Here is a 15,307-nt window from a genome sequence, read left to right on the forward strand (position 1 = left end):
AGGTAATTCTCGACCAGACTCGCCAAATATCTAGGAACACCTATGTCAATCAACGTCACTTTAACTCAGTTCCATTTGACGGAGTTGAATTCATTATTGACGTACAATATCCGCACGGTACAGCAGCCGCTAGATCCCAGCACGCCTTTTGCCAGATTCACCATCATGATTATTGCATACGGTTCATTGCAGACTGGGTACATCAAAACCCATACTGGCGCGAATTAGTTGTGACTGCCAGCTTCATAGTTCTTTTAGGGATACCATCCCAACTTGGGGTCTTGTTATCGCCGAGTCCCCCACATATTTCCTACAGTTGTTTTGTTATTGGAAATACTAGTCCCTCGTTCAGCTGGACCACCGTTTGTTTTCCGCTGTTTTGGTATTGACGGAACAAGGTGACAACAACATCTTTCAGGAAGCGCGGACAAGTTATTTGCGGTGATATAACTATATATTCCCCCATGGTGGTTTACTCATCTTTGGCATAGCAAATGGAAAGCTCTTTTGAGAAATTATTACTATACTAATTGCTATCATCTTGGCTATTTTCCCAATTTCGACAATGAATTTAATCAACTTCCAGATGAGTCTCGTGACTCCGTCGTTTATCACCAGTTTATAGGTCACTACTTGGGTTCCGCGGATTTAGAAAGTGGTTCCAGGCTTATGACGAAGTCAACACGCGGTCGATCTGACAGTGATGTTGATGTTGATGACTTCCTCCCTGACCGCATTGGAAAAGGCAGTCTCATTGTACAGGCTGAAGATCTGCACTTCCGTCTTTAATAGATATTTTAATAATCGGGATTCTCTCGCGTTAATGTTGGACCTTCACAAGACATATGGTGGTCGTTAACATCGCTTCCTGATATTATGTCCATGCCTTCGTACTTGGCTTATTGGATACCTGTTATATATTTTCTAATGGGAACTTCGTCCTCGTTTTAGAGGAAACCTGCAGAACATCAAAGAATTTATTGTGAACGATCGCTAGTAAAGTGGTTTGCTTCTTATTTTGCATAAACCAATATTTGAGGAGCAACTTGCTCCTTTCTCCAGTGCAACACGCTCCTTTCGGTTAACTTTTCGTGGTTATTTTGACCGCTCAGTCTATCAGATTGTCTTCTAACCAGGATAGCCAAGGGCGGGTAAACCGTTTGTTCCCGAAATTTTGTAATATCCGGTTCAGGTATGCCAGCAATAAAATTTTTTAACGCCAGGATGTTCCAGAAGCTCGTTTTCAATTCGATCCTCGTTTAGAAGCCAGCAGAAACACTTGGTGAACAGCAACTTAGTGATTCTCTTTAGTTGAGATTGCTCACTCTAACACACTCTGAGCCAATGGTTCGTGCTCTCGTTTTGCCATAACTGATTATGGCATACATTGGGCGTCTCAAAGCAAGATTTGCTGCCTTGCAATGATGCAGTCCTAACAGGTAGGATATGTTTATTTGTAAGCTGACATCGCCTTTTACTATCGTCATCTGAAGAGCTACGATAGTCTTGGATGTAAATGAAGACTTAGTCGTCGCTTGTTTGTTGTTATTTGGGTTGACGAGTTGTAACCGTCAAGGCACTGCTATCTCTTCGATTAAACCTTAGCTCCATATGAGTGTGGTGGTTTTCTCGTGGCGGGGCCTGTGGCCCCCGAAGCATTCTTACTTCTCTAGGAAGTAAGGCCTTGATCACGGCCGGTGAGCTTAATGTGAGAAGTTCGTCGATGGATCAATTAACAGTTGATTTCCAAATAGAATGGTTCCCAACTGAATATACAAAGTATTTGAATCTAGAGTAATAGGCCATCAAGATTATATCTGGTTCGCGTTTTTGCTTTCGTTTTAACTTGGCTGCCCTTGCTTAGCTAAAGGAGAGAAAGAGCATTTCTTGATCTGTTGATATGAATTTTACCATTATTCTGGCGAAGATTTTCAGATAGTTGTTGCCAGCCAAATTTAGAGTAATCCCAAATATTAACGATTATTAAGCCATATGAATAATTTTGAAGTCTAGTGGCAGACTTTCCTTTTAGATTCACTTCAGATCCAAAGTTAACCAGCCCTTAATTTCGTGTGTCTTAAATAGATTCATCTTTATTGGCTCACTATTGACCGAAGGGTATAGTAAAAAACAAGGTGAAGTCAGCTGGAGTTTGAATGGGGGAAAAGTGAACAAATTTCTGTGGAAGCGTTCCAAAGCGAGGTACCAAATAATTTAAATTCCTTTCACATTCATAATTTTGCAAACAATAATACTTAAACCTTTCGTAACGGTTGATTCGATAGCACGTTCCAATGATTTTCTCGTAATGAATTGAATTCAAAAACGCCCAGTTCAAATTTACATAACATGAAAAATTTCACTCATGAATTTGTCTCTATTATTGCATTCGCAGAAAGGTAGAGCCCGGTGACATATTGCCATTAAAATTAAGTTACTGGCCTAAGTCTTTTGTTTGGACTCGCTGATGTTCAATATCATTCGTCACTTAATTCTTAAGCCAACACTTTATGTTGACAAATACAATGGGCAAATACAACTTGTACAGTTGAACACCACCATCATAATATATCTATTTGCTGCGCACAGCTAGAGGCGGCAAACAAATGATGGTGGATGAGGAGTACTTTGCGGCCAAAGATAAGGCGGATGATAAACAGTATGATGTGGTACACTTGTAATATGTTGAGTGAATTAACGGTATTTTGAAAGAGTATTAACAGCATTCACTTGAAGAGGTATTTAATTTCTTCTGCACTATGTATGGACGACATACCTACAAACGGGAAAGCTCACCTGCATTATACCCGGCACATCTGTTTATTCAACACAAAATCACACTGGCATTGGGACCATAAGAAGAATGGAAGTGGAGCGCAAAAGTGATCAGTCTCTTAAAATGGACACATAGTCAGGGGCTGCAAATCGTACTGAACGGTCAATGAGTTAGTGTTTGAATGATGGTTTGGTAGACGATAAAAGGTTTTGATCTGTGAAAATCAATAAAGCTGTAACTTAGAGCGTTGCAAGTGGGGTTCGAAAGTATTTGACACATATTTGCTGCATCATGCCTGTGTCTAGTGACTAAATGATATGGTACTTGATTTAGTTCATATTATCTGAAACTTGTACTATATCGTGCAGCAATTGTTACTAACCCCTGGCCTAGACAAGATAAAACTTTTGAATCGTCACATGAATCTTATTACCGTTCGAAAGGAGGATTCAAACTGAGTGGGAAGGCATTTGGAGAAACTTTTCTCACATACCCGGAACATTTCTCAAAAAAATAACAAGTAACATTGTGGGTCAAGGATGAACGAACCTGAGCAGAATTTTTATCAATGAAATAATTTTCTTCGTTTAGTTGCAACTTTATTGCTCTGCAAGATGTTTGTGGGTCACTTCAATTACTAGTCCAATAAATGGAACAGGTGGAATATGCGTTTGCCTACAAAGTGGATCTTCTTTGGGCAACCAGGTTAACGTATAATTTACTGGAATGCATAATGGGGTTATAATGGAGTAATATTAGATAAGACCAGAAGCCTCATGTTTGAACGCATAATAATGGCGGAATCTTTTTCTACTTTAAACTTTTTTTTGGCTTAAATATATCGGGAATTGTGATGAATGTTGAAGTTTTAAAATGAAGCAATACAAATTTTCTCGGAATTTCCTGAAGAGTGAAAGGTATTGTTTACAGTTCGTTTAAATCTCAATATCAGCAGATTATGTTTGACCGCCTAAAAATAAAAAGATAATCTTCGCCTGAAATAGTTGGCAATCAGCGAAAGTGGAATGGAATAGATAATAATTCTCACGTGCTGATGATGAAGGTGATCTTCTCGGCATGATCTATAGAAGCACAACAAATTTCTTTCTTGATTACAAGCTTTAAATACGTTTCTATCACGTTTATTCGCTTCGCTGCAATTTCTAGTTAAGTATCTTTCTACTTTTCATGGTTTTAAAATTCGTTCTATGTAATGAATTTCACCTAGAAAAATAAATAAATTGATGTGTTTAATAAACGATAATATTTTAATACTAACAATCATTAAGTTTAATCAAAGGAAAAATGGTGTATATAGACCAGACTTAGTATAGATGAAAGTTGTAGTAACGTAATGCAAAAAGAAGTATTCACATTTATCTAAAAGTCTGTTTTTTCTTCAATATTTCAGTTCAATCCGGCCGAAATATCCGACATCTTCCATGCGTCGTGCGAAAATCTGGGCTTTCTGGTGTTTGTATGTTCGCCATAGACTGCATTAAAGCAAATGGTACTCATCTGGGAACATGTATTGACCGATTTTACTTTGGTTCATGCTGCCAAGTGCATGTAAGTTGAAGATTTATCTAAACACCTCAAAAGTACATTATATCTGCAATAATTTTGCTTTCAGGATGAAAGTGTATTACTTGATCCAGAAATTAACGATAACAGCATAGATCAAAACACAATATCGCATTACCAGCATGAATCAACAACTCTTCCTGATAGTGACTTGTTTAGAATTACAACACCCAAAACAACAACCACCACTACAAAGACTAGTAGTTTAGTTGATGAGATAATAGCGACCAATATTCAGAATATTACAGCAGCAATTAAGGATGCAAATTCAACTATAATACCGATTTATGTAAAGCCAAGGCCCACTATTATTGGTACTTCAACGGAAATCATTTCTGGTGATGGTATAAGCAACAGTAGTAGCCTCACTACAGTTTTATCGACAAGCATCACAGCTGAACTAACTAGTACACAGGAACCTTCAACTGAATCTGAAATCGTTACAACAACCATCTCAGTATTGACAACAACAAGTGCACCGAAAAAGGAGCCTGTGAAAACCACAACACTCCCGACAAAAGTTACTACGTTTCAAATCGTTGATGATGAAATAACCACAATTCTTCCATCAACACTTGCACCCAGCGCGCCACCAGTAACAACACTTCCTCCAATAATCCCCCCACCAAAGCGACCGACGAAAAGACCAACAATTCATAGAACTACAACACACAAAACCACTACCAAGGTACCTCGACCGACACTCACTCCTGTGAACAGTATTCATACAGATACCACAAAAAAGCCTCCAAAAACAACTACTCATAGGCCTCATGCTTCAACAACAAAACGCACGACAGCCAAACGACCTGTCACAAAGCGACCCAGTTCATCATCGACAGCACATAGAAAACCTCCAAAAAGACCAGCAACTACGTATTCACCGACTTCTACACACTCTCATAAAGGTAACACAACAAAATTTCCTACAAGAAAGCCGATTAGGACAACAACTACCACCCGAATTCCAATCACTACAACTGTTTTGACTACCAGTTCAACAAAAGCTCCTAGGCCTAAACCAAAACCAACCGCTGAGATAGTTAAAGTCCCGCCAACTACAACTACAGAGGTACCAGCTCATAAGGAAAGCATGGAAAATGACTTGCAAACTACTGAAATTCCAACAACGACAACAAAAGTGAAGCCTACGATATCATCTACCACTTCATTGCCAACAACTGAGCGCGTTCCTAGTTCATCGCCAACAAGTACAACGACAGAAGAAGTCCCTAGCACAACATCCACATCACAGAGCACTACCACTATCACTAAAGCAACTACAACGCCGAGTCCAACTAAAACTACGACATCGAGTCCGACTAAAACTACAACCGAAACCCTAACTATGTCAACTGTTACAGAAGCAAAATCGCCGCCTCCCACAACAACTCCAGGCAATTTGGAAGGTTCCTCAGCAACACCTTCGCCTTCAATTGAAACAAGTACAGTAACAACTACCACATCTTCAGAAAAACCAACTCATTTGACCACAACTGCAACGTCCGTTATTTCACCAACTCCTTCTACAATAGTCCCTACGGTCATTGATATGACAACGCTGAAGCCAGGTTTGGTAACATGGACAAACCTTGACGACATGCCAACAAATATTTCCTCAACAATCAATGATACTGGAGTAGATAATTGGAATCCCGTACTCCCTCCGGATTGGGTTCCGTTGGTTACTATAAGTCCTACTGTAAGCACAACCACTTCGGCCAGCAGCAACGTACCAATCCTGTTAGACGGTACAAAATTTTTCTTTCATCATTCTACACAGTGGTAATTATATCAATTATATCTTACAGAAGTGAGCACGAAAGGCCCAGAAGTGACGCCGTCCACCCAATCAACAGAAACGCCTACAACGCAGAAACCAAGCGCTCCACCAGTAGATCTAACAACCCTTGGAGTACCAGTTTCGGGTGTAGATTTGGAAAGTCCAACTTCACCAATTTCAATTCATGTAGATTCCACCACAGAAGGAATCATCTCCAACGACACAATTTCAGGGCAAATAATGGTCAACGAAACCACCAGCTCGACTAATGTGAGCTCTTCCACTGCTCCTCCAGTTTCATTCGAAGGAATTGATTATAGGCAATGTAAGTATGATCCTTTTTCAAACGTTTTACACTATTCGATAAAATGCTTTCCAATTAAAACCCGATGAGCTCAACAGCTATAGATTGGTTCCCAAAACAAGTTTTCTTCGAACTGAGGCGACCTATTTTCAGACTCCGATTATTATCTGAAAAGGCATTAAACCGAAAACCTTAGTTTTTGCTGCTACAGCACGTCCATATATAGATCCACTTTTCTGCGTATCGTTCCTCAGTTTCGCATGGATAAAATTGTAAAATTTGGTTAATGTCTGGGTCATCTCAAAATTTGATGACTTAAATCAACTGAAAAAACTGAACTGAAACAGAATTACAAAAATAATTCCAGAGTATCATGGGATCTGGTTGTGTGTTAACATCGCGAGCTTCTCTTTAATTAAGGCGGAGAGGAAGAAAGCCAAGATATGATAGGTATCGCGGTTATGGGTGTATGTTGTAGGTTATTAGCCTCTGGGTCTCGTGGAAAAAACCAGTTTTTTAATGATCGGATATGCAAAGACGAATGAGTATATAAGTCAACTGGACATGCATTCATAATAACGGTTAAAGGCAAACAAGTCAAACTGAAGAAAACATGTATGTTGGATTGATATGAATAGCCATTATCACTTTTTTAAATATTAGAAGCATGCACATGCATCGAAACGCAAAATGCAAATGCATCGAACTAAGGTGAACAAACTAAAGATTCAAATTATTAAAGATTACAAAATCATATTTACATTGGGCTACTAGTAATTACTGCAATATTTTACTAAGATTTCTTCGCGAATATGTCGTAAATCTTACAATGAAATCATTGATCTCAAAGAAAATTTTGTACAAGAAAACCGATCCACGAATCAATAAAATAATACCAGACATTAAAAAGGCACCCGTAATATGTTAGGCTTTGCCGAATTGAACTCATTCGTTTGCTTATCCTTAAGGGCTCAGGGAGAGTGGGTAACCGGAGGTTGTAATTTCAACTTAAATCCGGGAAGAGTTATTACTGTTTAATCTGCATGTGAGTCCTTTTAAGATTTCAGTTAAATTATTATTGCCCTCTATGGTTTAGTACCCAAAATATGTGGCCTGTATGCTGATCTTTAGGCTACAAGTAGTTGTGAAAAATTCAAAATTTAACCAGTTCCAATTTACATCGCAGCTGAGCAAGAAGAAATCCCTGTCTGTTATCATTGCTACACAATTTAGTCGTGTTTCTTATTTCTTCTTCTACTTCTCCACTCTTTGCTTTGTTCAGAGACGGGGTCAACTCGGTTGCGTCATTTTGCTAGGTCAAAAGACTGATCTGGATGGATCTTGGCAAGCCAGTTCTCGTTAGCCAGAACTACATGTCCACCCCATCGAATATGCCTCTCGCAGTTTTCTATTATCGGTGCAACCCCATATCGACCGCGGATAACCTCATTTCGGAAATGATCACGTCATGTTACGCCACTGGTCTAACGCAACATCTTTGTCTTCATTACCCCGAGAAGCCGCTCATTGTCTCTTATAGTCGACCTGCATTCAGAATCATAGAGGGCGACAGAGCGGACAACACTGCGGTAAATTTTAGATTTGGGCTTTCCTTGATGGGTCGATCAGAAAGAATGTCAGCTGTGGTGTTCAGATCCTACTACATAGTAAATATGGGGCCAGAAAGAAAATTATGCGAGCCTCGCTATTATCGCTGTGTATCTCTATTCAAAACAGATCTACAAAAAATCGTCTCTATCCCACCTCCCCTCCTCAGGCTTTAGCAACCTTAAAGTACACTGCATTCTTCATCCGTTAGACATCATACATGATAGTAATTTCTTGTGCAGCATTTTGGCTGATGAGGACTATCCTTTTTCTATTCCGGGAGTTTGTTTTCACATGAGTACAGCCTGACGTCCTTATTATATATAACTACAGTATAGCTAACGTGCATTTGCCATTTTACACTAGCAGCAAGATAGCTATGAACATTAGTTATCGCCAGGAACCTTTCGATTTGGGTTTAGTTGGCCAATTTGAAGTATTTCTTACATCCATACAATGTCAATTAGCCTGTAGACAATTTTACGGTTCCAATACTCAGATCATTTTGCAGAAATTAGATTGCCAACCTAAAAAGCTTCTAGGCCATCAAGTATCCAAAGCAGTCATTGCCACTTCAGCATTTTCTTCATAGTATTTCAAAGCTGTATGGGATGGTAAGAGGCTGGTTCGTCTGAAAGTTTTCCAGTTTTAGGTACCGAAAACAGCTCCTACCTGCTAGGAGAACTGATGGGTAGCCTCTAGAAATCCATCACACGTCTCCGAGGAAATTGCTTTTGAAGGTCTCTTTTACTTCACCACACAACTAACTTGATATTTCTTTAAAACGGGTGGTACCTGTAAACAGCCAAAATTCTCTGCATAGATCAGACTGTGTGCATCCCCGCGAATCTAATTTCAAATCAAGGATGAGACTGCATGTAGACTGTGTGCGGAAATATCACTCATGCATGTGGTGCCGCGGCTGTCAGATTGCACAATCAGAAGATTCGCTTTCGCGTTATTAGTTTGAGTAGTCGAAGAAATTTACCATGGAAAATGACTTACTGAGGCAGGATATTGCTGGACTCAGTCAAATCACCGCTGGTAGGGTGAAGAAGTGCAGACAGTTTGCTGCAACTATACCATCCTCAGTGAGACACCCGTAGTTGAAATTCTGGACATACTATAAAGCAGAAACTTTGAATCATATACAGTCGATTGCGACAGCATGGCGAAAGTCAGCCCAGATGTGCTCAGAATGCAACGTATGTAAGGAACCAGCGGATTTTTTTTTCAGATCACTCTACGAATCCCAACAGAGCGTCTAGACAGTAAAGTTTATGGCAACGGAAGCAAAAGAGTATTGGGGTGAAGTTTAGGGGCTAGCTGCCCAGCTTGGTGAGAATTCTGCGGATGTTACCGAAGTGGATGTTCGACGAGCCATAAACAGTTCAAAGAACTGGAGGGATTTGGTCTGGATCGCGTGCAGAATTTGTGGTATATAAAGTTCACCAGTATACACGGTTGTTTGGTACATAGCATAAATCAAGTCATCATTTAATCGGTAGATTTTGCCTCTTACTATTAGGATTGCCTGCCCTATCACTAAATAGGATACGGTGCAGGATCACGCAGTTACAAGAGCGATTAGTTGCTTATCAACCAGCTAAACATTTATAACGTCCATTATTAATGGGAGGTTCAATGCCCACCAACAAAAATTCTGTCCCAGAAGCAGAAGGGCTACCTACGTACTGGTTACAAGGTTACAAAGAGCGACTTATTATCGATTCAGGAGTTGTAGGATAGTTGTCTATCTAGGCCAAAAAATAAAGCTGACGCACTTGATGGACTCAGATGGCATCAAGTTGTATGCTGGCATTGACCTTAGGAGTCGGTTGCGAATAGAACGAATTTGGTTTATTTCACGCCATTTGCGAAGGTCATCACAAGCCGCATGCCGTAGATAGAATTGTTAACCTCCGCATCCAAGCATTGACCAAGCATTGAGACCGACTTCTACAAGTACCTCGCATTTTTACAAGAAGCCTATGACCGAATTGATTATCTCAAGGATGCTCTGCTGCCCGCATTTCTGTGGCGTGTGAAGCTGATACCGAAATCGCATCTTTCGCGAAGAATCAAATATGCGAACTGAATATGTCCCATGAATATATCAACCGAAAAAAATTTTCAAATGTTTACTACTAGTATGTCTTCTCGCTTAGCATTACGGATTTGGTATTTTACCCTGCCTACATTAACCTACATTGCATAAGTTTCATCACTCTCCTTACAGAATCTGCAGAGAATGTTTGCATATATCTCTTCTAGATAGTAATTTACCTTGTGGGGACTCGGGAATATTCCCAGTGTGATTCTTGGTGAGGATAAAAGGATTCTGTGAGCATCTTGATTCATGTCTCCCCATGAGCACCCTACACTGTTCCACTTCCTGTAAGTTCCTTCAACCGCTGCTTTTGATTTCAAGTGTCATAGCCATGAAATCCCTTCCTCGGGCGGAATACTAACTAGAAGGCTGCTCTCTACCGTGCTGATGCCCCTGGACATTATGCAGATTGCCTTGCCTGCACCTGTATATAAAGATGAAAATCGCAGAAAGACCTCCAGGAATGCCGGTTTAATGCATGTCCTTATTGCCCAGTAATATAAACAGAATCCAGAATGTGAATTTAGTTCAGGTCCCTGACTGCTATAGCGAGCTTGGTTCTGTCTGCAGGCATCCATTGTAGTATCTTCTGGCTACATCCCCATTTCGTCGTTGCTATAGACTAGTAAACCATCAAAGCGATTGTAGCTTTCCGACATATATTCCCTTCATGCGTCTGTCAGAATAGTTTTTAGTATAGTGCAATTCAAAAATATTTGGCCTCTTCCTATCGTTTTACTTCTATGTCATGGAGTCTAATGGGTCTAAAGCACCTTCACCTGGGTCTGAGGCACCTTCAACATCCTAAAATGTACACAGAACTCCATGCTTGCCATCTATTGCAAAAGTTTATACATGGCAGTTTCGGTAGATCGTCGTGCTCGGTAAAAGATGATGCAATAGAATGATGGTAGTTGTCGTGTAGTTCTCCAAGACCTTCTCAGTTTTCTGTTCAAATGATGTCAGGCAGGTCTGGAAAATTTATACTGACAAGGATCCTTTTCACTTCCAGACAAAGACCACTTTTGTCTTATGCCTTGGTATGTTTCCCAAGGTTGTACTACTCTTTACCACCATTAGGTCGAATCCTAATGTCATTTTTATTCTCCTCTGGAGTAGAGCTACGAGCATACGATCAACTGGTGATAATCATCAATGCCGTCGTGCTTCCTACATTATTTAGTTTTAGCCTACGACTAAGGACAAATTCAAGGAGGTAAATCACCTCTTCGATTGGAGTCGCTGCTTCCCCAGATCTCTCTCTCTTTCTCTGGAATTGCTTTCCTTTGGCAGTACTTTATCGATCCAGCGGCTACTACCATTGGGCTCTGGACGGCCATCCTCTGGGGAGCAGCCCGATTTCACCTCGAATTTGGTGGCCCGCTTCCTGTGGAATCTAGACAGCCGCGAAGTTACAGGAATTTGGAAAGACATAATTGGATATTTTAATTTTGATCTGAGAGTGATGCATGCTCTTGGGTTTTCACGGGAGATATCTCAAATGGTGCCCGTTCTTTATAGACGCCGAATTTACCCCCACTTGCACTTTTCAAACATTGTCCTTAGAAATTGCCGTTGCAATTACTGCCTGCATCTGCATGGTGCACCTGTACAAGGGTAATCCTAGTGCTGTTCATTAGCTACATTAACACTTGAGGCAGAATATCTTCCTCCGCTTTCACTGTGGCATGCGAAGCGCTCTAGCGTTGAGTCTTAAGAGATCGATGGTCATCCAACTTCTTCCATCGAGAAATTTATCAATAACATGTGAGGCGTTGTCGTAAGCGTGTGGCGATAAGCACAAGCTTGGCACTCCATTATTTATACATCTGCCTGACGATAATATATTTAATGCTCTGTTGAAGGCTTAGTCATTTCTGAAGCTTCCAGTCGCAGATAACATTCAATGCCAGCTTGCTCCCTTCCTGACGTCTAAGATGTTTACCTCTGACGTACTTTTGATGGTCCCTATCAGGACCTCAGTTAATTGTAGTCTTCGCAGCGGGCCAATATTTCTTTGCTCCACCACCACTGGGTGTATTCACCTGGTTATTAGTGTTACGGAGATGTGCCTTCGTCTGATGTTCCGAATTGTGTGCGGTATGGAAAACCGCTGGTTTGTTGTTATTGATTTAATTTCCCCGAGTATGGGGGTTAGGGGGTCCAAAGTGCCATAACCCCTCCTAACATGGCATGGTCAAGTTTTCTCACTGAGGCCACCAGTTGGCAGTTAAGTTTCGTTCGAATACTGTTATTGCAAACAATCTAACGGGGATGGTTCGCATAATACCTGAGTTGGAGGAGGTGTGTTTCGACAACCCAGCATAAATCCGTAGCGTTTTGTTAATAGAATGGACACCCCACTCAGAATGCGCTACCACTATGCACTAATGGCCTTGGCAGATGAGATGCTTGACTCTTGGAGAATCAACCCCCGGAGAATGGCAGAGTGTCTTCCAGATAACCATATTCCGCATCAGACTATCCTAGAGTTCACTGCTTGAATACTTTCTAATAGTATAATATATAATCACATATAAGTTTTATAAAAAGAGTTCCTTTGTTTACTATAGTTTTTTTTAAAATAAAACGATTTACATTTTATCTCTTCTATCGGCTCAAAACGAAGTGACCTTTTGAGTTTAGAGAGCAGGTAGAAGTCGCATACAGCTAAATCAGACGAATCAGGGGTTGGGGAAAGATAAATGCGCTGGGCGAGTTTCATGCGCCGAATTTTTTCGAAAAAATTTACCGATTTCAGCACTAATCAAGACTTTACGCGTCTGAGACCCCAATATTTTTTTTTCAAAATGATCAAAAGTTGATCTTATTCTTTGGACATAGTAGTATACATAGATCTGCTTGATGTGGGTTCTATGACATTGATGGAATGTGCACATACATATATAACCATCACCTTGTTCTTCTGACACGTTTTACCGATACATCCTGAAAATTCAATCATAACAACTGTTCACCGCGTCACCCAACATGTTTCACCTTTTCTCCTCGTCTAGACCCTCAAGAAGAGGAAATCAACCCAGGATGGCTTGAAACCCTTGTACTCACCCATGTTCTCTAAATCAATTACATTTCTTTACTTCTACATGTGAATATGTACATTCCTACTTGCTATAACCAAATAAATAGCTTGTCACATTTAAAGTGAATGACATTTTTTCACCCCAAATAGTTTGAAAGCAACACATGTTCAAACTACCTACATTGCATTTATCTCAACGATCGCAACTATAAAAGATAATTACCATCAACCTTGAATCGAAGTTCATTGAATCCCCTATCTAGATGTCTTTTTATGGATATCCGATGAATCCTTACCCTGCACCATTCCACGGGAAAGCGCACATAAGCTCAAGACACACACTCCAGCGAACAGATGGGATGAGCACTCTGCTGATAATCTCGTACATAAGGTAGAAGATATGGGCGGACCAGATACTACTTGTGCCTAATAACATGTCAACTGAATTAATTATTAATATCAAATATCACCCGAGTGGGAGAAGAACAAGCAAAATTGCTTATGTTCAATGGGTCGCGCTCAAATCTGAGGTGCATGTTTCGTTGAACTCTAGTTGAAGATGTTTTGCGAACAAGAAATTGATTTCAATTTGGCACTGAATGGACAAGAACTGAATTAATTACGGGAGCAGCTTTCTTTGGTTGAAGTACTGAACAAAGTCCCAATGTGTTTCCTTCTAAACGGGATGAGAATATTCAATATAACATTTACACACTTTCCAGGTTTTCTCCGGAAAATTCTGTTTCAAATCTAGAACTTTATTGCAAATTACATTTCCACCGACCGATAAGAGTCAAGCACAAATAAATTTGCGGCTATCACATTAGCAGGTGTACATACACGCTGTAAATCCAATAATAAATTTCACTAAAAGATTTTAAAGCTACGCCACAGGGGGAAAGATAAGTTCTTTTGGGGTATCAGATTTCAGATATGCAAGCTATTCCCAGTGTGTAAAACCATATGTACGTATGTTACATGTGCAATGTGCGAAATTATACCAATGACTTTTCGCTGCATTCTCTCCTGCTATTAATCTTACCACGAAGTGAATAACTGTAAGTTCCCTGCAGAATATATAGTGGACACGTGATAATTTATACTTAAAGTGTTAGGATTAACGGAGGTTTAGCACATATTTACGTATTTGTGCTTCCATTGTCGCAGATTATATTTATGTATAATGTTTTATGAAAGGAGACCGGTTCAAATTTACTCTTACGATTTGTTGAGCCACTTGCCACCTTTGCCATATTCAAATTTTTATATATTGTACCAATGTAAAGAGTGTTAGTTTTATATAATGAAAAAAAAAAAGACAAATTTTATTAACTAACAATTACGGTCTGGATCTAGGTATTTAAGGACAAGCTGCACCATAAGCAATTCAGTCAAAAACTCACTGTGGAAGAGGACAACTGGTCCTCGAAACACCGGTATATGAGGAATAAAACAAAACCTTACTAAAATCGATTCACTGTCTGTCTGTCTGCTACACATATTTCTCCAATACGGCTGAACGGACCCGAATGAAATTTGGTGGACATATGGGAACTATGAAATCGCATACAGTGAGTGACATAAATTCACGTGCGATTTAAAAGGGGGCTCCCCCATACATGTAAACGGGGGATGGAACATTTTTCCATTGAATATAGTCAAATGCGGTATGCAAATAATATAATCGTTGGCGCAACAATCCTTATTGGATCAGGGCCTTGAAGTGTGTTAGAGCACTTCATTCAAGACCGTAACGGTACACTACAGTAGACTGTAGGAGGCAATGTGGTTAGCATTGCGCTCGCCCGAGATTATTACCCTGATTTGACTCAGGTGACTGGTATCCGACGTCAAATCACGATACAAATCCCCCCAGCGAGATTTGAACCGCGACCTTTCGTATGACAGCCTTGTGCTCTAACCACTCAGCTATCCGGACACGAATGCACCTATGCAAATGGTAGGTCTCAATTAGTGCTTTCCGTGAAAGCCAGAGCCTTGCTTAGACGGTATGTGGCCCCAGTCGTGTGAGACTACCAAATTTGTAACTATCGAAGATAAAATCGGATGGGTTTATAACAGCTTCTCCGTATATAAAT

The 15,307-nt window shown here is 40.1% G+C and overlaps 1 protein-coding gene across 1 annotated transcript in view; it reads left to right on the plus strand.

Annotated features, from left to right (window-relative positions):
- The window catches only part of LOC119646811 (serine proteinase stubble), an 83,214-nt gene that overhangs the window by 51,008 nt on the left and 16,899 nt on the right, over positions 1–15,307 (plus strand). The window contains exons 3-5 of the mRNA XM_038047412.1: positions 4,188–4,345; positions 4,410–6,111; positions 6,172–6,468. Of these exons, the coding sequence (XP_037903340.1) occupies positions 4,188–4,345; positions 4,410–6,111; positions 6,172–6,468 (2,157 nt within the window). The remainder of the gene's footprint in view (positions 1–4,187; positions 4,346–4,409; positions 6,112–6,171; positions 6,469–15,307) is intronic.

This window comes from Hermetia illucens, chromosome 1, assembly GCF_905115235.1.
Source record: "Hermetia illucens chromosome 1, iHerIll2.2.curated.20191125, whole genome shotgun sequence".
NCBI lineage: Eukaryota > Metazoa > Arthropoda > Insecta > Diptera > Stratiomyidae > Hermetia > Hermetia illucens.